Below are 27,084 nucleotides of genomic sequence, written 5' to 3' on the forward strand. Positions count from 1 at the left end.
AGAAATATATAATAATAAAAATACATAATTAAATGATTAATTGTTTGAATAAATTATTTAAAAATAATAAGTTAAAATCTTTGTCCATAAATGTATTAAATTGTCTAGTCTTTTATCGTTACTTTTTGTTTCTGTTTAGCATTGATATGTTGAGTGACTTTGTTTCTTTTGATTGGCTTTTATTGCATGATGGTGTTGTCTTCATGGCCAATCTGAAATAGTATCGCGCCAGCATTTGTGGCCAGAAGACACATAAACGTATTTCTCAATAAAAGGGCAACAATACTACTTATATTAACCCACTTAATTTTAGAAAATATGCAAGAATTAGCAACAAAAAGATTAACGCTGCTTTTTTGTAACTGGAGTTAAGCATCTGATTCTTCACTAAATGTACATCCCTACTGTCATTTGACCATGCAGTTTTTCAGCTCAAGTGGATTGAAAGACTCGCATGTGGCTTTCATGGGCACCTGGTGCATGCCGAGGGTATGGAAACACGATCTTCTCCAGGTACAAGAATAGTCTGGCGGGCACAGCAAAGGCCACTTTACTGACCTACTGTGACCTCCTGTTGAGCTGAGGGGCCCCTGCTTAGGCAACATATGTGCATTCAAATATTTTGTTTTTTTTTCATCCTAATCCTGCAACACGAAACAAAGACTTGGACATATTTATTATACTTGTCACTTTGTCAACATATAATGTAATAATGATTATTGGTAATAATAAGAGAAAAACTGACAATTTACTTCCTGTCATTACTGTAGAAAAGCCATTGGAGATTTTGATTTGGGGGAAAAATTGTATTTTCAAGTGTTGTTGTTTTTTTTATGGCATTCTCTGTCATTAAATGTTACCAAATGATGATTTGTGCAAAACACAAATTACTTTTTTTGATTGATTGATGAGACTGCTCTAAAATTAACCTTTTAAAATTTTCCATTCTTGCCAGAAGAATCTGAAGGTCGTGACAGTTCGTGGTCTTTAATATTGAACGTCAATATATAATACTATCATATTCATTTAATATCCAAGTAAATATATGTATAAATGTGAATGCAGAGTATGTACAATTATGCTCATAGGTTTACATATCCTCGCAGAATTTGTGATGTGTTGGGAGTTATGGGGAAAGTAAGACTGAACAGGAACATTTCAATATTTTCTTTATTCTTATGTTTCCTTAATGATTATTACTAAATGCTATTTAGTTAGTTGCTGTAAATTGCCATCCCACTATTAATAAAATTAGTGTGTTTAAATTAATACATACAGTTATCATGAACCAATTAATACAACTGCAAAGAAACATTTGTACTATTTGTAAAATATTTTCTCTTTTGTAAAATAGGTCATTTTTCTTTTTAAAAATGTATTGTTTATAATGAATTTGCATTAATGACTCAATTATTTACTTGAATGTAAACATTTTATTTTCATTATAAAATAACTCTTATTTTAAACTAGTCCTCTTAAAATTACTTATGTAACCACCTAATTATTTAATAAAATAAAAACATTCTAGGGAGATGGATCTATTGTTTATTTTATGGATGGATGGATGGATAGATAGATAGAAGTTCAGCACTTTGCATTAATCTTCCTGGCATGTGCCTAGCTGTGCCACCTGGATAACGTGTTCTTTAGTTACATATGTTTAATAAGTTAATTATATAATAATACAAGTACACGTGTTGTGTCTTGACAATCGTGTACAATAACGGGCCGTGTAAAGAACGAGTAGGTATTTGCCGTACAGCAATACACAGCGTCGCAAACCAGGTGTTCGGCACGAAAAGGAGGCGGGGGACTTTTGGTATTTATGGAAACGAAGCAGAAGGTGCTGACCGTAAAGTAGAAAACAATGTCGTGAACCCGGTGCTCTCATTAGGTAAAGACAGCAACCGTTCAGTAATGGTTAAAAACACGTAATCGTGTGACACAAAGAGGTCATTTTTTAAATCTTTATTATATATTCAAGTTGGGATTTTTACGTCATAACAGCTTCGGAAAGAGTATTTCAGCGAAAGAAGGAGGGGGGAGATGACGTCGTAAAGCGAGAAGCGGCGGCGCAAACTAGGTTGGTGGGATCCAGGGTAACGAATGAGAAGGTGTTTGCCGTAAATCATCAGTCAGAGACGCAAACAGGTGTTCATCGCGAGCAAAGCGGAGAAGGGCATGAGTATCATGGCAACTACCGCGAAGCTGTTGCCGTATAATAGTAGACCACGTCGTAAGACAGGTGTCGTCCACGAGAGATGAAGGAAGATTGGAAGGGATCTATGGTAACGACAAAAAGGTGATAGCCGTAAAGCGGAAAGCAGCGTCGCAAACCAGGTGTTCGTGCTCCAGAGGGAAAGGGGGGGGGGGTGAGGTGACGTCGTAAAGCAGGAGGTAGCGTCGCAAACCAGGTGTTCGGAAAGGAGGCGGGGGGAAGGTGACGTCGTAAAGCAGACATGGGTGGGTGAGGAAGGGGGAGGGGGGCAAAGAGGTGGGGGTGGAGGTGAGGGGGGCCGTCTCGCGAGTGGCTGTATGCTTCAGACACGCAGCGAGGCGATCATGGCGGATGGCCCCAGGTGTAAGCGCAGAAAACAGGCCAACCCGAAAAGAAGCAGCGGTGAGTGTTAAACTCCGCCCGGGCCGGGCCACCGCCGCTGTGGGGACCGGGGCCTGGACCGGACCCCCACTAGCTCCCCTCCCGGACTTGTTAAGGTCGACTTTGGTGGACTTTAAAGGGGGGCGGTGTTTTTTTTTTTTGGAGGGGGGGGTACCGTTATACCTGGGTGGCGTCTCTCCCTCCGCCTAGCGGTACTCTCTCTGAACCGTTAACTGTCACAAAAAGTCAGGCGCGCTTGTTTTGTGACTTCTCTGATTTATTTCAACCACTTTATGCACTTTTGTAGTTGACTTTTTTTCTTTCTCCACAACAACGTGGCCCCCCGCTCTCGCGCACTTTGTTAACGGCAAGCGGACGAAAGCTCGGGCCGGGGCCGAGCGAGTCTCAGCGGTGCTCGGAAGGGCCGCCGACCCAGGTCCGTCGGAGTGCTGCGTCAGGGTAGCGACAACTCGGTTCGTATCGCCTTGATGGTCGGAGACTGGCTCCAGCGGTCACAGCTAGAGTGCGATGTTTTCGCACGAGGTTTAGTGATGATGGCAGAGAGAAGGGGATGTTTATTATTTCGTGGCTACTTCCCGCCCCCCCCTCCTCCTCCTCCTCCTCCTTTTCTTCCTCATCCTCATCTTCCTCCCTTCCTCCTCCCTGCTGCTGCACCAAATGTTGCCGTGTTGAAGGTAAGCGTGGAACTGATTATGCAAAAACAAGTGTGGGAATACTTTCATCTTCGGCGTCATCGCTCACACCGGACTCGTTTAACTAATCCGCTAAATCTACGTAAACCCACGTGGAAGTGCTTGTCCACGCCACAGAAACAGAACCACATGGCATCGTGTCGCAACTACTTTACGCACCTGTAAATTCGGCGAGGGTTTTGAGTCGAAAAACACGCAGTGTGGCACTTTGCGCGCTGTGCTGGCATTAGCCTGCTAATAATAGGGACCGTTAGTCGCGCGTGGATGGGAGGGGGTGGAGAACACCTTTCCCCCCTCTCTCCTGTCGTGATGACGTCAGGACGGTGCGTCCGTCCAGGAGCCATCATCATCACCATCCTCCTCATCCTCCTCCTGCTCATGTTTACCTGAAGGCGGCTCGGCGATGGCTTAGAAATCAGAAGAATTAAAAGAATACCTGCAGAAGCTCGACCGGAAGCGGATCTCGTGGCGTGCGTGTCGCGAGGACCTGGACACACACACGCACAAGGGGCTGCAAATGACAACCTGCGCAGGTAGCGATGCTTTTCTTCCCCCACCCCTCTTATTCTTGTTCTTTTTTTGCTTTTATACTCTCGCGGGATTTATGTTGTCGTGACCCAGTTGTGCGTGATTTAATTTCCCCGACTCCCTTTTTGTGTTGCGCGTTTACTTTGCGCAAAAAAAAATATTACTCCACGCGTTGTGCTTCGGCGTCCATTGTGCTGTGCGGTTCATTCGCACTTTTATCGGCTCAATGGCGGCCGTCACTGCAGTGGAGGGAGGCGGGTTGGGGTGGGGTCGGGATCCCTCTCCCCGTTCCTCTTCCCGGCTTGAGGCTCGCTTGGCTCCGTCGTGCCGCACAGGTGATGCCAAACCTCCACCAAGGTGCCTTTTTGGGAGGTTGTTTGTGACGCGTGTGGTGCGTTCATGGTCCTGGGAAGACGTGGCGCGGGGCACGGGTGGGTGTGGGGTAGGCGGGGGTGTGCTCAAGGTGCTGTCATGGCCGCAGGTGTTGCCCCCGCCTGCCCCCCCCCTTTTTATCTTTATGCACGAGGCGAAGCCATTTGATGGTGATGATGAGGATGATGATGGTGACCTGATTTGTATATCATTGTGGAAACCACGTAAATCACATGACGTCATAGAGAAGAATGACGTTTGCTTCCGCATGACTGACAATTGATTATTTGCGTGTTAAATATAGCGACTATTAGTTGTTGGCTCTGTGTTACTTATGCAAAGTATCAGTAAAAGGCATAAATATGTCACAACTGTGCGAGAAAATTATAAATATTTCCCATTGTAAAAAGAATTAAAAATATTGTGTCAGGGTTCAAATGCAACTTAAAGTCATAGTGTTACAGTAATGAATGAAATAATCTGTGAAAATGCTTTTGGGCTAAAACAGTAAAATTACTGAGAAAACCCCCCCCCCAAGACAGTCGAAAAATATGTCACACAATAAAATCACGATTTTTAAAAACTTTAACATGAGTACATACCTTATGTTTATGAAAGTACAGGATAACACAAGTTTAAATGTGAAGGGGACAAAAATCCAAATGTTAATTAAGAAATGACTCAGTTCAGAATTTTTTTGCTGGGTAGCTGTGTATTTTCAGCAGATTGGGTTGCAGATTGGATTTGTGTGGGCTGAAACCGATCGCCATCATTGAGTTTCGTGTACTGAAGCTGAAGAAAATTGAATGTAACATTTCAAGAAAATGTCTGTGGTGGCCGCATAGCTTGCTCACACTGCTGATTTCGAACTTAAGTTCAAGGTTCAAATCCCAGTCAGGGCAGCCATGGAAAATGGCTGGGTTCTTCCAGCAAGGGCATCTGGTGTAAAACGAGATTTTAGACTAGCCTTTAGTTTACACAGATCTGATCGGCAGATATTTGACATATACAAAATCGGTGATCGGTTGTAATGTCATAATTTGCTGATCTGAGCTCAAAATAAGACATAACAACAAGCACAGTCTTATTCACTTCAGGAATATTATGTGCTGTCATCATGCAAGATTTCTCAGCATATACAATCATATTTTTTAATTATTTTTTCCAAATTTTTCAAATAATTTGTATTTTAGAGGGGGAGGGGGCTTGGTTACAACAGAGCCCCCCCCCCCCCACCCCCCATCCAATGTTCCATGTCGTAGTGTTTTGGTCAGAATTTTTAGGGTTTAATTGTTGTTTATTTTCTCCCGAATGCATTTCACTGGGCATCAATTAAACACAATTTTGGCTAAATGTGGGCCAGGTGGGCCACAATCCCCCGCAAATAGTGAGGCTCGACTGTACAGTAAATAAACAAGTCTGTTCACTAGATTGGGTTTATTGGTTCATCTTCTGATCAGATTGTTTTTTTGTTTTTTTTTTCAAACTTGATGATCTGTTCCAAAATCCTGATTGTCTAAGACCTGTTGAAAAACCCCCACATACAATTGGCTCAGTCTTTTTTTTAATGGGGCAGGGGGACCCAACGCTGGGTTAGCTATTTCACCTAATTTGGCTTACTTTTGTGGCAGCAGTTTCAATGGTAAAGTTGTCTTACCATGCTTGAGTCCATCCATGTTCCAAAAACAAAACGCGAGCATGTTAGCTTCATCGGCAAGTCAAAATTGTCTGTCGGCGTGAATGCTTGTTTGTCTCTATGAGCCCTTACAGACTGGCGACCAGTCTGTTATTTGTTTATATGGTCCCTGACATTGACTGGTGACCAGTCTATTGTTTGTGCATTTGCTCTCTAGATTTGTTTGGGGACCAGTCCAGGGTGTACCCTGCCTGTCACCCAGTCAGCTGGGATAGGCTTCAGCTAACCAGTGACCCTTTGTAACACTCAACTCAACTCAACTGTATTTATAGAGCACTTTCAAACAGCCATCGCTGCATACAAAGTGCTGTACATGAAGCAACTAACATATACAACAGTAAAGCAACAAATCGGTAACAAAGAGTCATGCGGAGTCAAATGCCAAAGAATACAAGTGAGTTTGAGTTTTGACACTATTTGTGTCCTGCCTGTGTGTTGTGCTTTAACTTCCTGCTTTGGAGTCACGCGACTTCTTTTTCAGCCAATCAGCAGTGTCCTTCTGCTGTGTACGTCAGCTAGATTGTGGTTCATGTTTCAGTGTCTTGTGCATCTTCATCTAGGTTCACATAATGTATGATACTGTGTTTACACAAATGAACACCACTGTGAGTGTGTGTGTGTGTGTGTTTGGGGATGGAGGGGGGGGGGGTTCAAAGGTCCCCACGCTGTTTTTGGCTGTTGGTTGCTGCCATGTGATGCTGCCACGTTGCTTTCTCTTTATGCGCTTGTGTGTAACAAATGGAATGACAATGCACAACAGGACGTCTTTAGCAAGTTAGCATCAAGTCCTCCACCCCTTTTTTGCCTTTTATGGTGCGTAGGGGGGGAGGTGCGCCCCGGACCACTGTTGCTGCTGCTGGTGCTGCTAATGCTGCTGCTGCTACTGCTCTGTGACTAATTGAGCTGAGGAGTACGTGTATGAGTGTGTGTGTGTGTGTTAAAGTGGGGAAACTGCCTCTTTCCTTACCGGCTTTGCATAACAACACTGTTTTTGTATTGACATGCACTAAGGTGTCACATAATGAGTCTTGAGTTGCAAAAGGTGTCAGTAAATCGTCAGCTTCTGACTTGTTATTACATAACAGCATGCCTGTGTATACTGTTGAATTTGAATTGTATGCAGGCTTGGTATGCAGGCACTAAAATGACATTATTTGTCAACTGTCGGCTTGTGAAGCCCTTTGAGACGCTTCTGCGATTAAATGCTGTATAAATTTGACTTGATTTGGGCCAAAAGGAAAACAAGAATGATGAAGAAAAATTGTTGAAATGTTCGCTAAATAAAATTGAAATAACCCAAGAATGGCCTTAGCATCTGGACAACTAAGTGTTTGCTTGCCAGTCTGAGCACCCCCTCTGCTCCCTTTAAGAGGTCAGAGTTCACCCCCGTGGAGCTCCCCCCTCTCTCCACTCCAAACGCTTTGTGTTAGCCATTCGGAGCGCATGTGCAAGTCGGCACAATGTGAACGCTTAAGTAATCAGATTACATCATCACACGCTAAAATGCTGTGATGTCATGAGTACGCTTCGTGTTGCCTTGAACAAAAAAAAAAAGAAAATAATTGTTATTTTTCTTTTTAAACATGCCAATATTTACCTTCTGATACCCAGTTGGAGGGCCTGAGAGAAAAAAAGGAAGAGAGAATAAACAGCAATTGCAAAGGGTGAGAAAAGAGAGAGAAGAGAGAAAACAAAAACACATGTTGGTACTCTGGTTGAAATTCAAAAACACCCTCTGATACTTGATTTGAGACATTTGAGACTGTAACAACCACCGTCTAGAACAACTGCTAATAATGTGAGTTTTAAGGGGGCATATGCAGAGAAATAAATAATAATAATAATAATAATGCATTTTATTTAAAAGCGCCTTTCATGCCACCCAAGGACACTGTACAGACAATAAGAAAATACAATGTAAAAATTAGTAAACGACAAATAGGGACAGAATTGTATTTTTTGGCACTTTACCTTATTTTTAAGAAAGACCTACACCGAGGGAGTTTTCAACTTTTTCATTTGGTCGCAGAAGCACAGATTTGGTCAGTTTTTGAGGCACTACAGCATGACCATATTTGTTGATGTACGACTTGTTAGCAAGTCAGTACAGAAGTCCCGGGTTCGGTTCCGGGCCCTAGCCTTCCTGTGTGAGGTTTGCATGTTCTTAAGTCTCATGGGCGCCAAAATATTCCATTCATTCATTTTCTAATCCGCTTATCCTCACGAGGGTCATGGGCATGCTGGAGCCTATCGCAGCTGTCTTTGGGTAGACCAGGAACTGGTTGTCAGCCAATCGCAGTCCACACTTAGACAACCGACAACCATTCAGAATCACACCAAGGGACAAGTTGGAGTGATCAATTAATCTACCGTGCATTGTTTTGGAATGTGGGAGAAAACCACAATACCCGGAGAAAACCCACACAGGCACGGGTAGAACATTGAAACTCCACACAGGAAGGCTGGAGCCAGAATCGAACCCTGCACCTCTGCACTGTGAGGCGGACGTGCTAACCAGTTGTCCACTGTGCCACCCACCAAAATATTAATTTAAAAACATAATTTTTTAAGCCTTTGGTGAATATAAACTCTCAAGGAATACTTAGGTTTTCACATCCCAATCATTCGACTGAAGGATGGAAGCCACGTGGTTCGATTAGGTATTATCACATATATAACAATATGGAACATTGATTGCAATTAAGTAAAATAGCAAAATAACCCTCCCGTCCCCGATCATTCTTCTTGATGTACGTCAGCTTTTAGTGATTGATAGCAAGCCCAAATATTTACAGTTGTAGCTATTGACGTTCCCTGCATCGAAGGACTTTTTTGATTTGATTTTGAAATGTCCGACTGTATTTGAAAGCACTTTGCGCCTCGCCGAACTTGAGAGGTATCAGTGTTTGAGCTAGCCATCGCTTAATACTTCCCAAGCAGCCATATACATATTGTATTTTTCAACATTAGTATTTAACCGGACGCACGGTCCGTCTTCTGTGTGCAGTCTGGCAGACAGAGTTGGAGCGCCTTCATTGTATGTACCAGTAGGACCAGTAAAACATGCAGTCACGCTGTGCGACCGGATGAAATTTTTACTCGCACACATTGAAAAATGGGGAGCATTTACGAGCATAACGGTCACGTTTTCGAGGCCTGCAGATGGATTGTTCTGTCTTTTGTCAACGCTAAACAAAAGCCCTTTCTTTAAAATGATCTGTGATTGGTATCGTAGAAATTTTAGGTATCAAAAGCCTAAGTAGTACCAGTTACTTCACGGATATCAAACTCAAGGCCCGAGGGCCAGATCCGGCCCACCACGTCATTGATGTGGCCTGCGAAGCAAATCATGTACAAGTAATAATACGATGTGACGATTAAACGTTTATTCGGTTTCACTGTCGTAATGGCCCTCCGACGGAAGAGGTCACTCCAAAGTGGCCTGTGGAAAAAAATTAGCTTGACAACCTCTGAGTTACTTGGTATCGGTATTGGTGAGTACTCAAGAGTTGATTCTGTTGTACTGTTATTAGTCTGAAAAAAAAGTGGCATTGAACATTCCTATTAATAATAATAACAATCCATGTAATGTCATAATAGATTTAGAAGTATTTCCAAATTAATGGTTAGGTTTAGCAACAAATGGATTTTTTTTTTCTCTGAAAAGTCAGCTGTAAATTACAACTTACATATTGCATACGTTTTTATAGGTCAAAAACCTGATGTGCTTGGGAAAAAAGTGAAATCAGTGTCAAAAACGCGTTTCAGGACACATACAGCCGTCTCATTACCAATGCAATGTCTGAATCACAACAGAAGTCATCATGCTGCTTTTCACAGGACTCACATCATCAATGGGATACAAAGGGAAGCAGTTCCAATGGCAGGCGTACTGCAACAACACCTGCTGATATCTTTGTAGTACATTTTAGAGGCAGATTGAGAGACGAGCGCAAACGGCAGGAATAAGAAAAAAAACAACAACACATTTGGCAGTTTTGCATCTTTTTCCGTCTGACTAGTGTTGCTCACTGTGTCTTTTTTTGTCACTGATGTTAACTTGCATTCCCTCTTTCTTTATGTTTGTTGTATCCTTTCTTTCTCTCAGACATTGAGGTGATATACAGTATGGTATATCCTACTGTGTGTGAGCCATGCAATTTTTTAAAGCCTTTCCTTCACTTTTAATGACCACTTTTTAAGCGCACCAGATTACACTTGATCCAAATCCTTCTTTACAGTTCTATAATTATGCAACAGATGAATGATACCGTCATAGCTTCTTCGGTATGTAATATTCATCATTAATATGTTTTTTTTGAAGGGGTGGGGGACAAAACAAAAGTTGTGTGTGTGTGTGTGTGTGTGTGTGTGTGTGTGTGTGTGTGTGTGTGTGTGTGTGTGTGTGTGTGTGTGTGTGTGTGTGTGTGTGTGTGTGTGTGTTAAATCCTCCTCCCCCTTCAGTGTGGGCGGTGGGAAAGTCTTGTGTATCTCTTGTGGCGGTGTTGAATTTGCATATCTCGCTGTCCTACTTCCTTTCTTTCTTTGGATGGGCCTGAGAGGCTCAAAAGAAGCAGCTGGTTGCACTAAAGAGGGGGGTTTAAATAAAAAAACAGACCCAAGCACACCGCAGCGAGCACTTACTGTAGGTAGACTTGCTTACATAACAGGAGTACTTCAGCTCGTCCTAAAATTTAGCAAATAAATGACTTTATTCAATCAGTGAACTGTGCCAAAGGGTTTGCAAAGGACCACTTGTTGCTAGGCGGAGTTAGTCGAGCTTTATTCCGACCAAAAAATAAAAATAATAGTTTTTCATATTTCTTTTTCAAAATTGACTACTATTGTATAATGTACAATTTTAGAACCTGAAAGCAACAGAATTGCGCTCTCCCTTGTCACATTTACGAGGACCACTTGTTGCTACGCAGGTTAATTGAAATAAAGGTGTTTGTGTGTGTGTGTGTGTGTGTGTGTGTGTGTGTGTGTGTGTGTGTGTGTGTTTGTTTGTGTCTATGCACGCATCCCGAGAGTCCATCTTGATGAAGCTGTTAGCATCAAGTTGCGGCGCGTCGGAGACCGACGAGTCCCCGCAGAGGAGCGCTAATGAAGGCCACTTGGGGCGCTCTGATTAATGTCTGTGATGCTAACGCACTCCATGCTAACTGTGCTAACTGCTTGATAGCGTGACACACAAGCATACTTCCTATTCAACGGTGTCAAAGTAAAAATCCCTTTAGTGTTTGTCTTTTGAACAGGCGTGGTGACTTTTTATTCAACTGCTGTGATTATAAAAAGTCTACACACCCATGTTTAAAATTTTTTTCTTTGAGACCCAAATAATTCATTTCCAAACTTTCCCAATCGTTGCTATCTCTGACCTGTGCCATTCAATTGGAGCAAATGACATATTTTTGAGAGGGGAAGTAAAAACAAACAGCAAAGGTAATGTGGTCGCATAAGTGCACACACCCTTTGAGAGGTTGGATGTGGCTTTATTCAGAATGAACCAATCGCTTTCAAATTTATGTTGAATGGGAGACAGCTCTGCGCACACCTTCAATCAATTGAAGGGACTCATTCAACCCATAACAGGTTCTTGCCTTTCTGTCGGTCTGTCCATCTGTCATTTCTGTCTGTCTTTCATTCTTACTTTCTTGCTTTCTTTCTTTCTTTCTCTTTCGCTTTCAAATTTATGTTAAATGGGAGACAGCTCTGCGCATACCTTCCAGCAATTGAAGGGACTCACTCATTCAACCCATAACAGGTTCTTGCCTGTTATGGGTTGAATGAGTGAGTGGGTTATCTATCTTACTTTCTTGCTTTCTTTCTTTCTCATAATTGCTCACCCATTTTGGCTCATCTATCATCCATTTTCCCTCAACCTTCACCCACCTCTCACCCAAGGCTCCTCATACCTCCATTAAATAATGGACATAGAACTCTACGTTCCAAAGTATGTATTATGCTAAATGAGATGGTGTACAAACACAATAATTAGTGGATATTTTTAGAATAAGAACACATCCTGCTGGGCCTTAGAGAAGCCGTAACGCGCTGCTGAAGAAACGCAAGTGCACTTACCCACACACACACACACAGATGCACACGCACACTTTTGCCCTGTTCAAGTGTTTGTCTCTAAAATGAGCAGGTGACTAGAAACCTTGGTTACAACACACTTGATCTCCAGAGCATTGAAAGTTGTAGACTTCACAAAGTGTCAGCGCAAATGCTAAAGTTTGTGTCGATGGATGTTGTGCCACAAAACACTTAATGTGTGGTTGCGTGCTGTGTGTTACATTGGGCCGCCGTAATCGTGACATCGTGTTTGAGATATCTCAACGTGAGGGCGTCACCTGAATGGGAAGCAGGAAGTGACAGAGGGACACAAACAGGAAGTGACCGATTTTAACCTTGTTTCCTCACGAGTCACTTCCTGCATGGGCACCTGGCTTCCTTGTATGTCACTTCCTGTCGCCTCTTATGATTCTACATGTGTTCATCTAGGCCTGTAGTTCCGATGTAGTAGTGGATCCTGAGTAGTGTGTATCCTTAGTAGGACGACATCTGTACAAATGAAGTCCTACCAAGGATCGGGGACTGCAATGTTATACTCCTACCTATGAGGATTTTAGTTCTACATAGGATCCAGGACTACTGAGGATACAGTACCACATAAGGCACACAGTATTTCTTAGAGTACACTACTACAAAGAATGCATTTTCTATGCATTAGTGTTTATCCCAACTAGTACACATGTGCTGCATGTGATGGAGAAGTACATAGGTTTCACTGCTTTTTGCAGTATGCTACGACAAAGGCTGTAGTACTACTAAGGATACAGCAGTATTTAGATTACTGCATGGGTTACAGATCTACATTAGGTTTGATTTAGGACTACATAGGATGGCATACTACACAATTTAACAAACTACTTAGATTACATTGGATACAGTACTACTTAGATTGCACTTCTGCATTGGCTATAGTACAGGTTACCTTGCATGCACAGTACTACATAGGATACCACACTGCATTGGATGCAAAACTATGTAGGACAAAGGACTAAACAGGATAAACTACCACTTACACAGGACTACATAAGATACACTACTGCTTAGGATTTGGTAAAGTAGTACATTGGACACAGCACAACAATAGACACAGTGCTGTTTTTTATTTTTATTTTTTTATTTTTTTACATACTCTGGATGTTATCATACTACAGAAAACGTTAATAATGCCAGAAACCACATTAAAACAAAAAATATATATTTCCCTCCCATCTTTTTCCATTTTCAAACATTTTTGAAAAAGCTCTAGGGAGCCACTGGGGGGCGCTAAAGAGCCGCATGCGGCTCGAGAGCCGCGTGTTGCCGACCCCCGCCCTCAAGGGACAAAGAAATCAGTTGGCTTTGATAGTCTGAATTCTCATCAATGTCAATTTGTTTTAAATAATATTATAATTTCATTTCACATTATATGAGTGGTCTGTATTCATGTGTTCATCTGGATAGCTACTTAAAGGGGAAAAAAAATATGCGACTGTTCCTTTAAGAGGGCCTGCAGCTGCTCTGTGTTGAAGTCTGGTCACATCTAGTTGCAGACAGAAAGACACACAAACACACACGTACATATATACATGAACACACACACACACACACACACACACAAACTCACACAGTGGGGTAGTTGTCTTTCGGGGGTTTGGCAGTCTTCCCATGCTGCACAGCTGCACTGGGTCAACATGCACACGAGCACATTAGTTGTGGTCTGGTGATGCGCTTCTTGTCAATTCTGCTCACCTGTGGCAACCGCTCACGGACTTCCTTCTTTTTCGTTGTGTTTGTGCATGACTTTACCGCACTCACCCCGCAGTGGAGGTTTTTTTTTTTTTTTTGCTCATGACTTCTCATTTGAGGTCATCGGTGTTGGTGTTTGGGCCACTCACTCACCCGTTCGTGAACAGGAAGTGCTCGCAGCCCCTTCATAATAAGATGCTGCTGCAATAATTCATGACCCAGTATGAATAATACAGTACAGTGTATGTACACATAGATGTTTTAAAAATAAACACATACATACATATATTATGTAAATAATTAAATACATAGACAAATGCTTACCTGATTCCATACTCAATTACATAATTACATTGATGCATATACTTCATTACATACTGTATATCATTACTTTGGCACGTTTTTACATAAAGTATTTCAAACCTACAGAGAACAATTTACATAATTGTCTGTACACACGCCTTTAACGTTAATTACATACATCAACACGTGCATATAAACAATTACAGACACAGCACATAATTGGAATGATGTGCACACGTGACTTTGCATTTCATTATGTGCGCTAAAGTTGTCATTTTTGTTTCCTGTGGTCTCCCATTCCCTTGCAGTGACAAACTTGAATGGTGGCTTGGAGGCCAGCAGCTCCGACTCGGATGATGATGACAAGCTACACATCGTGGAAGACGAAAGCCCGCCGGACGCCGATGCCCTCGCTGTTGCGAGGAGGGGCCGCCGCCATCCCAAAGATGCAACAGATGCCAACAACGCAGTATTAGCACACAACGGAGCCTGGAATGGAGGTACGAACACGTTGGATTGAAATATTGGGACACTCACAACAAAATGATTAAGAAGGGAGGAAGCGAAGGAATGAGGAAAGGAAGGTAGGAATGAAGTGAGGGAGGAAGGAAGGAATATAGGAAAGAAGATTTGAATGAAGGAAGTTAAGGGTGGGATGAAGGAAGGAAAGAAAACTTGAAAGACGGTTGTATAGGAAGGGAAGGAGAGCAGAAGACATGAAGAATGGAATGGCAGGAAGGAAAGCGGGAAGGCAGGAAGAATGACTGAAGGGTGGGAAGGAAGGAAACAGTGGTAGTAAGTAGCCGGGGAAGGAGAAAGTAAGGGGGAGGAACTAAATGAGGAAATAAGTTGACGGATGGACAGATGGTAGGAAGAAAAGGAAAAGAAGAACATGTAATAAAAATAAAAGAAGAAAGATAAGAAAGTCGGGAGGAAGAATGAAGCCGGGGTGGAAGGAAGAAATGAAGGAAGTCAGGAAAAATGAATGATGGAAGAAGGGATAAAAGATAAGAAGGAAGGAAAATAATCAAGAATGTATGAAAGGACTTAAGGAAGAGTAGATGGAAAGAGAAACGGCGGCCAAACGTGTTGGGGCACCTAGTGGAAGTAAAAAGTGACGAAAATGTGGAGTTTGGACCAAACCGTCAGAATAAAAAGAAAAAAAGAGAAGACTTGAAAGAAAAGAAAAGAACAAATGAAGCGTCAGCAGGTAGAGGTGAAGACGAAGGGAGGGGAGCAGATGTGGAAAAAATTGGGATGATGAGGTCATGGGAAGCCCAGATCATCTGGCTAAATGCAGACACGCGCGCTTCACCTGTCGCTGACCGAGCTTTGCAGGAAGAGGCGCGGCATTTGGTGCTCGTCTCGCCTCCTTCCTAATCCTCTGTCTCCATGGCGATGCGGGAAACCTCCTGACAGGGAAAGAAAAGTTCAACAACACACATTCTTCCCTTTTGTAAAACACATGCCACCGGTGACTCGACGCATGTCTGGACCAACAGGTGGCGGGATTATGTCAACCATCATACGCGCGTGGGAAAATCCAGATTAAAATAACAATGCTTTGACTCAGGATGCCGTGATGCTTGTAAACAAGGCCAGGAGAGGCTTAGTTTAGTTGAGTTTAATTTAGCTTCTCGTAGCCTAGCCTAGCCTGCTAAACTGGCTAAAACATGGCATCCATGCAAACGAGACTAAAACGCTGAGCAGATAATGTGCGACCAAAGTAAGGGAATACGGATAAGGATGTATTCAAGGAAAGGATGAAAGAACGATGGAAAGAAATAAGGAAGGGCGGGGGGAAGGATGGGTGATGGAGAAATGATGGCTGGTTGGATGGATGGGAGGAAAGGAAAAGACGAGGTTGTATGGAAGGAAGGATTATAAAATGAAAGGAAAGTAAGAATGAAGGAGGGATTATAGAAGGAAGGAAACGAGGGACGAAGGATAAAAAGGAAGGTATGAAAAGTGAGACAGAAGGAAAAGAGGAAAGTGAGAAGGGACAAATGATGAAAGTCAAGGTATAAGGAAGGAATGAAAGTGAAGAAGGGTAGAAGGGAGGTTGGGTGGTATGAAAAGAAGGAAACAAGGAAAACTTATCAAATGATAGAAGCTTACCAGGAAAGGAAAGATGGAAGGAATGGAGAAAGGCGGGTTAAAGAAAGGAGAAGAAACATGGGTGTATGAACGGAAGAAAGATAGGATGGTAGAAATTAAAGGAGGGATGGAGGCTGTGAGGGAGGAAAAGCAATATGAAAGCAAGCTCGGAAGATGGATAAAGGAGGGAAGGAAACTAGGATGTAAAGTAACAAGGGTGTATAGAATGAACTGAGGAAAATCAGGAACAGGGCAAGGAAATGTCAAGAAAAAGAAGAAAGAGTGAATGAAAAGAAGGATTTGAAACCCCCAAACTGGCCCATAAAGCCTCATATCAAACCTCAACCCGTTTTAAACCCTGACCCTCGCTTGTGTCGCCCTCTAGCGATGACTCTGTAGAACAACAGCACAACAAACATCATTCAAAGCATGTTTAATAATAATAATAATAGATTTTATTTATAAGCGCCTTTCAAGACACCCAAGGACACTTTACAATAACAAAAAACACAAAACAATACGGGTTGAGCAGCGGCAGCCAAAACGCGCCAGCGTTCACTCAACCCGAAAGTCAGAAAGAAACAAGGGAGGGACAGGGGGAGAAAAAAAAACCCACGCTCGAACTACCCTCATTTGAGGATAATTTGAGTGAGGCAAAAAACTCCTGCACAAGCATATGACATTACAACAGGTCACAAGACATAAACAATGAAGACGGTGAAACAAGGGAATGTATGAGGGAGGGGGTGATGGTGGGGTTTAGAACGCAATCATAGGTTACCGAGGAGCTAATTGCAATGAGACCATAAAAATTGGGACATGACACATTTCTGTTTGTGTGTTTCCAGTGAAAGAGGAGGAGGAGGAGTGTGTGTCCGGAGATGAAGATGAAGATGGAAAGGCGGAGGCGCAGGTTGTCGTGAAGAAAGAAGTGGAGGAGGAGGAGATCCTTGAGAAAGAGGGCACGGCCGTCCTCTGCCCGCAAGCCCCCGACGATGAGCAGAGTCCCATGGAGACGGGGGGCGCCGACGAAAACGGTAACAAGCAAATATTGTGAAATGTACTCTCAAATACGTTGTTTTTGCAAACAGCAAAGACACATTCATCTTCAATGACCATAACTAGCGGGTTTTCGTAGCCATCAAACGCAATTTAGGTACAATAAATGTGTGTGTTTTTTTTTTTTTGATTACCGGTACTATTCTTCAATGAAGTTCATGTACTGTACCTTGCTTGTAAAGCTCAAAGGTAATTTGGTCTGTAATAAACCTAACGTACAAGTACATTTTCTGAGTATCAAAGGTGATTTCGAGTCAGCGTACTTGTTTTCGTAAACACCAAACCGATTTTACAGTATTCAGCCAGCTGTTAGAATTTAGCTCGCTTGGGCTGGACTGATTTATCTGTGTGACCTTGTATTCGCTGGCTCTGCATCTTCCTAATTTTCTGCACCCCTGTGCACACTTAGTTTAGACCAGTTGAAACCAATTAAGACTGTGGAGTCGCACATTAGAACATTCCAATGCATTGTTTAGGTTATGCTGCGCTCCTGCGCGGGAGTGGCTAAAACAGCATAAGAACAGGAATCATTTTGGACAAAGCAGGCCTTCTTCTGCATCTGGCTAGACGCTTGGAAATCATCTCACACCTGCACACATTTCAAGACAAAGTGAAAGAGATTTTAGTCACATCCTATTCTCAGACTGACACTTCACCAAGACTTAAAAAAAAAAAAATTGTTCTAAACATTAAAGGTGATTTCGTCTCCAGTATACTAAGTGTACCTTTGTGTACAAATGAGTTTTCGACAAGCCTAACATGCATTTATATTTAAATACATAAAAAGATTTTCTTTTTTTCGTAATTATCACTCTTTCCTGAACAGACCATAAATTTTTATTTTCCCCCGTCCGCTTTGCCACCAGGCACGCCGGACACGCTTCAACTGCACACGTGTCCGTACTGCTCGCGGGGCTACAAGCGCAATGCTTCACTGAAGGAACACATCAAGTATCGGCACGAAACCAGTGAAGACAACTACCGCTGCTCGCACTGCAGCTACACCTTCACGTACCGCTCGCAACTCGAGAGGCACATGAGCCACCACCGGGGCAACAAGGAGCAGGTGGGGACAAAAATGCACATTTTCCACAATTTAGTGACCCGTCCATCTCACGTATGAGGTCCTGATTTGTTTCGAGGGTATATTTGTCTTTTAATCTCCCCTGGAAATGGCTACAGTTGCCGAAAGAGGGTCGCTTCAAGTAAAAATCAGGCGTGGCTCATTTGGACTTTTTTGTGGGTCTACACTTGACAATCAATTTCATGCTGCTAAAGAAACTGGCTTGAGAGGTTGAATTTAAAAGATCTAGATTTTACTTTCCTTTCCTGGTAAGCTATTAACCTTTGCCACTCTCTGCTCATATGCAGCGATTAAAAATGAAAATCTTTCACAATTTATCATCACCTGTCTGTCTAGTAGAGGACAATTGGACAAAATGTTTTTGGAGGACCTTTGGAAATGGACAAACTACCGGTACCTCAAAAATGACCATTTTGAAACCAAAATATCAGACTTCCTGTTTCTTTTACAGTGTAGGTTCTTAAGACTTTTTTGTGGGTCAAACTCCCACCTCTCTGTTTCTACATCAAGTTTGATGATGGCCAGCAGCACAACGGCTATTCAATTGGTACAAAGTGTGACCCAAAAAAAAAAATTAACCCTGGGCTGAATTGAAATTTCTTAAATTAACTTTGACACTTGGAAATGGTCAAAATCACTCCCAAAATGACCGTTTTCAAATTTTTAAAAAATGCAGGTTTGCCATTTGTTTTGAACCATAGACTTTTTTGTGGGTCTTCTCATGATAAAGATGCCTATATGGACTGTTGACAGTTGAAAAGTCAAACAGACCAGAGGAAACTCACGGATTGAAGATGATGAATGATTAACTGAAGTAGGTTGCAGATGCAACCAAACCACTTCTGCTACACCTCCTGATGCAATTTTTTTTTTTACATAACCTTTAGGTCCAAGTAGAATCATTTGCATTATCTTTTTAATAATTAACACTTTTTTTTCAACTGGTTCCTTTAACCCCCAGTCGTCCTGTCACACCAGTTCACTTCTGGAAACCACCCCTATTTATTTATCCCAGTGGGCCAGTCCGGCAGAGGTTGGCCACTTCCTTCTTGGTGACACTGTTCTCACCTGCCGCCTTTCTCTCTAGCGTTAATAGGCCTTTTAGTACTGGTTCCTCTAGTTAAATCCTTTTTATTTCCATCCATCCAATCCATTTAGGTTGCGTTGGTGTTTGACGGCGTCTCTTTCATTTCTTGCCTCAGCGTCACGTGCAGCCGTCCGGTGGTGGTGGAAGTGGAGGAGGCGCTCGCAAGTTCAAGTGCACGGAGTGCTTCAAGGCCTTTAAGTACAAACACCACCTGAAGGAGCACTTGCGCATACACAGCGGTGAGTAGCCAAATCAATAGGGAGAAACATGACAAGGAACAAATGTGATCAGGTATACTATGCGGATTTGAGATGGAAACATTTTCTGCTTACGAATGGACTTGGGGTTTGTCTTGGTGAAAGACATTTTACGACCCATTGAAATGTTTTTGTCGGTGTATTGTCTTTTGTCATGTGTGTCTCTGTTAGTTTATTATCGCATGCAGGTGGCCAGTGCAAGTACACCAGAAGGAGGAGCACAATGTCAAGTGAAAATTATGCAAAATTATGGCAAAAAGGGTTTAACTTTTTTTTATACATTCTATTTATGACCGTATGTTTTTATAAAGCAGATTTTACACAGTGATATTTTGTTATTTTGGGGAAGGCAAAACACATTAATGGCATTTTCATTCATTTCAATGGGGAACGACGATTTCAATTGCAAGAGTTACCAGCAAGGTCACTGAATGGATTAAATTTATCTTGAAACACCAATATATAAGGCTGAATACTTGAAAATCTACGGGCTGTAGGTTTTGGCTTTTGAAATTTAAAAATCTGGCGGCATGATGGGAAATGACTGTGAAGGCTTGGCGATTGCTTCAGAAATTTTACTGGTATGACATTAAGCAGTCTTTTCGCGTTCAGAGAGATTTTACTTTTGATCCCAGCTCTGTCCTTTAGTCTGAAGATCTCTCAAAATCAACAATGTCCCTGCTCAGACATTATCTGCAAACCTCTGATGATTGGTTGAAAATTTTGACACTGGAGAAGAAAGGACTTTCAGATACTAACCTCGACGTAGAGGTTGCTCTGACAGACTGATTCCAAAAAACTAGACCATCAGATGACATGAAACTTTGCGTCATCCTGCCACTTTGCAGGGAGTTCTGTTTAACTGTATTTATTTTTTGTTTTGTTTTCTAGGCGAGAAACCATATGAATGCTCCAACTGCAAGAAGCGATTCTCCCATTCAGGCTCGTACAGCTCGCACATTAGCAGCAAGAAGTGCGTGAGTGCGGCTTGCGCCCCCAACGGCCTGGCGCGCAAGCCTGTTAAGTCACCACAGCCCATCGGCGACAACCCGCGGGTCGCCATCACCTCGGCCCGCGTGGAAAGCAAACCACTTCAAGAGCAGCTGCCCCTCACGCAAATCAAATCAGAGGTGACCGAGCCCCCAAGCAAGCCGGTCATTGTGGCGGCACCGGCCGCCAATGGGGCGGCGCCCCAGCCCCAACAACCCCTATCTCAGGGTGTAGCTATGGTGCTCCCAACTATGGGTCTGGTGCCGCCCATCAACATCAACCTGAGTGAGCTGCAGAACGTCCTGAAGGTGGCCCTGGATGGGAATGTTTTGAGGCAGGTTCTGGGAACTGCCAATGGGGCAGCGGTGCAGGGCAAGTCGGGAATCGTGGTACAACAACCTCAGCAGCAGATCATCAGCCTGCCTGCCTTTGTGGACCACGATGGGACCACCAAGATCATCATCAACTACAGCATAGGACCCGCGCCTGCCACCGCTGCCACTACTCTCACCTCTGCCCAACCCATGCCTCTTTTTGTCAAAAACAACATTGTACCGGCTGCACCCATCCCGACCAAAACGGACAAGCCACCGACTTCTAAGGTGGACCTCAGCTTGGTCAAGGATGAACCCGAAGAGTCGGTGCTCATCACGGAAACAAAAACAGACCAAGTGATGACCGTCAAGAAGGAAGAAGGTGAGGTACCTCCACCCAACTCCGAGTCCAGCACTTGTTCTCTCTGCGATGAGTGCCCCGAGCATCTGGAGGCACTGCACTTGCTCCAGCACCACAAGGCAGCCAATGGGGAGGCGGTGGACTCGGCCGCCTTGGACCCATCCTTTGCCGCCTTGCTTAGTGATGCTGGGGTGACACTGCAGCAGGAGCCAGCTGTGGACGACCTCCTGACCCTCCTCAAGACCTACTTTGCCTCCAATGCCAACCCCAACCAGGCAGAACTGGAGAAGATCTCAGACTCGGTTAGTATTCCTGTGGGCGTGGTGCGTAAGTGGTTTGCCAAGATGAACTCTAGGACAAAGAGCTGCCAAGACAGGACAGCATCCAAACAGACTGAATCCCTAAACTGTGAGTCGGGGGACACCAAGCAAGCTGCTTCTAGATCACAGTCTGATTCCCCGTCGTTAAACGCCAGTGACCTGGTCATCGTCAAAAGCGAGCCAGAGGACCCCGAGGCTCAAGAGTCCCAGGCGGAACCCTTGGACCTGTCCCTCCCAAAGCACCTCACTGCTCCCATTACTGCTGCACCCTCAGAGGATGCACCACCTGCCAAAAAAACATCACAGCCTCTGCATCTGACCTGTCTGAGGAAGGAACAGGTGGGGGGTCGTACTGTCTATGTGGCCACGCCCCAGACACGTAGAACCGCTGTCAGCATTGTACCCAGCTCTCAGCTGCCCACACTGGTGGCCATCACAGGTCAGGGCACAGTGGGGTGCCTTGGTACCCTGGGGGGCTCGGCCAAACGCACCATCCTCATCCCACAGCTCACCTATACGTACGCCAACACGGCCGGAGGCGCAGCCAAGACTGTGGTGCTCAACGGACACAAGGTATTACTGGCTGTGAGTTAAGAACAATAGTGGTGCTAGTACAGAACCTTGTGGCACTCCGCATGCTGATTGCTGATACTGTCGTACTTTGAAGCTAATGAAACCGATCTACTCATACAAGATAAAATCTAAATTTCCACTTGAAATGAAGAGAAATTTCATTCATCCATTCCAGCCTGCCAAAAGACTCCCAAAAACACTACCAAAAAAATTCCAGTACTGAGTCAAGAGCCAATTGAAGAACAAAGGCAAAACCGTGGCCAGAACCAATTTAAGAGTCACATTGAGAAACAACTGAAGAACCAAGAGCCAGTCAATAACCACATCAAAAATTAGAGCAAGGACCAAGTCAGAAAATACTTAAGAACCAACTTAAATATGTTGTCAATTCATAAACCCCTACAGAAAATATGAACTATATCAAGAACCATTTACGAACCAAGTAAACAATTAATTGAAGAACCAAGTCGAGAAACCAAAGCTACAAAGCTCCATGTATAATGGGTATTTGAAGCTAATCGGACTTGAACTTTTCTTTCTTGGTTTTCCCATGCAGACGCCGGCCCCGAGTACCGACACTGTGCCGGACGAGCAAAAGGAGACGGAGACGGTCATGAAGAAGCCCCGTCTGGAAAACGGTGTCTATGCTTGCGACCTGTGCAACAAGTTCTTTCAGAAGGGGAGTTCCTTGCTCAGGCACAAATACGAACACACAGGTACGCCGTACTGGATGGTGTGACCCAGAGTTGGGGGATTCAAGTCAGATTTAAGTTCCCAATTGTAGGTCTTGGGTTTTACTTGGCTAAAGGAAGACTCAAAATGTGCTTTTTCAAGGGAGGGTGCCATTTGTTGTGCTTGAAACATGAAGGATAAGACTTGAGACTTACCTTTCGCTTCCACATATATGACCTAACATCAACTTCTGCTCTGAACGTCTCTCCAAAAAAGATGTTAATGCTCTTTTGTGATGTTTTGGTGTGTTTGTGTTTGCAGGAAAGCGCCCTCATGAGTGCCCGGTGTGCAAGAAGGCCTTCAAGCACAAGCACCATCTAATTGAGCACTCGCGCCTCCACTCGGGTGAAAAACCCTACCAGTGCAACAAGTGTGGCAAGCGCTTCTCGCACTCTGGCTCCTACTCGCAGCACATGAATCACCGCTACTCGTACTGCAAGCGAGACGGCTCAGATTCCGGCTCCAGCCCGGACGGCGATGCCACCGCCATCGTCGTGGGCGACCTGGACGCCACGCTGGACTCGGAAGTCGGCGAGAGCGAAGAGGACGACGAAGCCATGTGCGTGGACGACATCCGAGTCGTCCAGGTGGACGACGGCGAGTGCGAAATTTACGAGGGCAACTTTGACGACGACGACGACGACGACGAAGATGATGACGATGATGTGGAAGATGAAGAACATGAAGAAAAGAAGGAGAAAAACCTGGACGTGGATGAATTTGCGTGCCAGGTGGTCGAGGTGGAGCTAAAGCACGATCAGACACAGGAGTCTGCCGTCGAGCAGAAGGTGGACAAGGCCGAGGCTGCCGGCGTCCACCTGGAACAGATGGCGGACTGCGCGTACAAAAGCATCAGGGACTGGTCGGACAGTGAAGAGTCCTCCGATGACCAAGCTGTGACGGACACCAAATAAGCCAACCACCCCCCTGCTCCACCTTTGGGACACTTTGAGAGCCACACAGCTTCGACTCCGGCTTCCGCTTCTGCACTGGTTCTGGGTCTAGGTCTCCAGTTCAGTAGGGAATATAGACCCTTTTGAAAATGGACCCCTTTTAGAATAGCGACGACCCCCATCACCAAAATGACTTTGAAACTGTGACAACCTTGAAATTGGCCGTTACTCTTCTTTTCATCACAGAAGTAATGGCTTTACAATGTTTGCCCCCAAAAAGGTTCAGAATTGCCTATAGATGCCAAGTTGGTGGCAAAGCACTAACTTTGTCAAGAGGAAACTTATCAACTCCAATATAGTTCCTTGGTGCCAAGATGCCACGAGATGCTGGCAAAGCACTACTTTTGTCAATATGAAGCTCCTCAATTCACTTCAAAAATAGTTATTTTGGCACTATGATTTTTATTGCTTTTATTGCTTTTGTCTGAGCACAGAAACATAATTATGAGGGTAGGTTAAACCCCCAACAACCCCTCCAAATCTGTGATTAGGTAATTTTGCATATACTGAACCACAAATATGTGGGGGATTACTGCACTTAAAATGTATGCCTCAGTATATTTTAGCCACGGGTGGTCATATTCTACGGGGTCCATTTGCAATCTTACAAAGAATACCGGCTCCGACTCTGACTCCAGCTCCGGTCCTGGCTCCAATTCCGGCTTCGACTTTGACTCTGGTTGGCTGCTTTTCACGGTTCACAACTGTGTCCAAACACCCAGGTGTGCCTGAACTTTTTTTGTTCTTTCTTTCTCGTGCAAATATCAGTGTTACAAATGTTCATAGACGCTTTGCATCGTGTTACTAACTCAATTTTTTTTTTTTTTTGATTTTGGGTTGCCAACGTTTCCGACATCATCAGTATTTTCCTCGAGTTCTACGAACAAAAAAATCAAACAAACAAAAAAAAGCGCTGCACTATGGTTTTACCATCCGTCGCCCTTTCAGTGTTAAACGGCGTTAGCTGACGCCAGCTGGCATTTGTTTTCATTTTTGACTGTTAGCCTTAAGGAAAACAAAAGACGTACTCCGCTCGTACCCACCCACGAGCAAAACGGGCGGCGCCCCCCTGCCTTATGCAAGACCTGCGTGCTGTTAAAGTGCCATTGAACAGTGTTGTCAATTGTCTCCTCACTCGGGTGGAAGGTGTTAACACACCTCTGTTACTTTACATTACATGTTCTTTTCAATCGTTTCATATGAAGGTTTCTTTAATGTCTGTTACAAGCGCCCGGCGCCATGTTCGCGTCTGTTTGACCGCCTGCTAACCACAGCCACCGCAAGCCATGTCATCAAATCATTTACGTAGTTTTAACGATTTTCCGCTAATTATTTTTTTAATGACTTTTTATCGTACATTCTCAGCCCTCTAGTAAAAATAATAATAATAATGATTTTCATAATTTAAAAGCAAATCTAAAATTATACGTTAAAAATGTAAACAAGTTGTAAATCACGATTTGTACAATGTTAATAGCAACAATGTTAATGATTGTATTAATTGATTTTTTTCCCTTTACATTTAAAAATAGATTTTTTTATTGCAAATTTTGATACGATTCGTAAAGTAGTAAGTTTAAATTGAGTTACAAAATCGTATTTTTCTTTTTTTCACATTTTAAAAATGGCTATGTTTTCAACACCTTCTAAAAATATTCATTCTGAGTCTTTTTTCAATTTTTTTTATCTCCACATTTCTATGTTCATTCATACATCATTCAGAAAGGAAAGTTTACAAGTTTTCTTTTTAAATTAGTACACAATATCAATGATTTTCACATTTCTGTTAGATTCTGAAATGTTGCATCAAAATTAATACATTGGGATTTGTAAACCAGTAAAGATTCAAGTTAAGGTTAAAAAAATAGCAGCACATTGTTAAATGATTTTAACCATTTTTCATTGTGATTTGTAAAGTTGTAAAATCTCAAGTTTCCTTCTATAAAATTGCTACACAATTTGGGCCATTTTTATTTAAACAGCCATACATTTTAAGGGTTTTTGTGTGTGCATTGTGCTAAAATTTACGAGATTAGCCCCCGCCAAAAAGAAATCGCAGACAGTTTTTTTCATTTTATTTTCTCGTGATCTGTAATTAGGTCCATTTTGAATTTTTTTTAAACAATTAGGATCACAATTTTATGGATTTTCTGAATTCGTTTTAATTTATGCATAAAGCAGGTAGTTGATACAAAAAAAAATCTAAATATATATTTTCCTTATGAAGCATTAAAAGCTCATTGATAAATTGCTTCAAAATTGTTTTTCTTAAATTTCTGAAAAAGATTTTGTGAAAATTTCAATTTAACTCAATGTTATTTAAACTTGCATCTAAAATCACTTGACATAGGGACAATCAATGTTCCATTTGCATACTTCAACGATTTTAACAATTAAAAAAAAATTAATTGTGATTTGTAATGCCGTAAAAACTCAAGCTGTTTAATTAAATGGAAACAAGTTAAAGATTTTTTCTGATCTTATTTCCATTTTGAAGCCATAAAAAGTCAAGTTTACAACTTCTACAACATCTACACACATTTTATTATTTCAGTTTAATTTAACACCTAAAACGGTCACACTTGATTGAATTCTGCCCACTTGCGCACTTGTTCAGGTTGAAAACGGTGGCGTAATGTCCTGCACTTTGGGCGGCAAACATTGACCAACATGGCACTCGCGCGTGTCCTCCATTTGTGACTTTACCGAAACAGTATTTTTTTGTTGTTGTTGGGCTTGAACGTGTTTTTAACAAAGCCAGTATTACAAAGTCTGTACACAATCTTTTTTTTAAAATGTATTATTTATGGGGTTGTTTTTTTTTGTATTTTCCTTATGTCGGTTATTTATTACGCATTATTATTGGTAGTGTACATGACTTTAGGATGGATTCATAACAATAATATATTTTAGTATGAAAAACAACAAATCAAAGAAACTAAGCCCACTGCTTGGTTCTGGGACTTTTCTGGGTTTGTTTTACAGAAAAAAAAAGACAAAAAAACAAAATAAAAACTAAAAATATTCATTGTATTATCTTAAAGTGTTAAAAAAAAAAGAACCGAATGAAAGTGTTACACATCGTCATTATGAAGCTACTGACTGAAAACGCATGAGATGAAGCTCCACCCCTTTTTTTTCCTTATTTGCTCTGTTATGGTCGTGCCATCGTGTTGCATCACGTTTGTCCTTTTTTGTAATGTTTGTCCCTTCACAATAAACATGTGACTGCATCCCTGA

General features: G+C 42.7%; 1 protein-coding gene across 2 annotated transcripts; it reads left to right on the forward strand.

The window, feature by feature from the left end:
• Positions 1 to 2,499: 2,499 nt before the first annotated feature.
• LOC147194587 (zinc finger E-box-binding homeobox 1-like) lies at positions 2,500 to 27,084 on the forward strand. 2 transcript variants are annotated; one of them, XM_086129148.1, is made up of 9 exons: positions 2,500 to 2,620; positions 3,705 to 3,845; positions 14,326 to 14,517; positions 16,963 to 17,151; positions 18,040 to 18,239; positions 19,460 to 19,583; positions 20,493 to 22,159; positions 22,716 to 22,875; positions 23,153 to 27,084. In XM_086129148.1, the coding sequence occupies exons 2-9, from the start codon at positions 3,830 to 3,832 to the stop codon at positions 23,803 to 23,805; spliced, it is 3,201 nt and encodes a 1,066-aa protein (XP_085985274.1). In that variant the 5' UTR covers positions 2,500 to 2,620; positions 3,705 to 3,829; the 3' UTR covers positions 23,806 to 27,084. The 2 variants fall into 2 exon arrangements, with proteins under 2 accessions (XP_085985274.1, XP_085985273.1); XM_086129147.1 differs by lacking the exon at positions 3,705 to 3,845 and having other exon boundaries at positions 2,506 to 2,620.

Source organism: Hippocampus guttulatus, chromosome 14, assembly GCF_054856545.1.
Source record: "Hippocampus guttulatus isolate MCC_2025c chromosome 14, RoL_Hgut_1.0, whole genome shotgun sequence".
Lineage (NCBI taxonomy): Eukaryota > Metazoa > Chordata > Actinopteri > Syngnathiformes > Syngnathidae > Hippocampus > Hippocampus guttulatus.

Coding starts and splice junctions, on each gene's coding strand:
- LOC147194587 (XM_086129147.1), top strand. CDS start 2,536: ATGCTTCAGACACGCAGCGAGGCGATCATGGCGGATGGCCCCAGGTGT. Junction 17,152..18,039: donor GGGGGGCGCCGACGAAAACG/GTAACAAGCAAA, acceptor CTTTGCCACCAG/GCACGCCGGACACGCTTCAA. Junction 22,160..22,715: donor TGGTGCTCAACGGACACAAG/GTATTACTGGCT, acceptor TTTCCCATGCAG/ACGCCGGCCCCGAGTACCGA.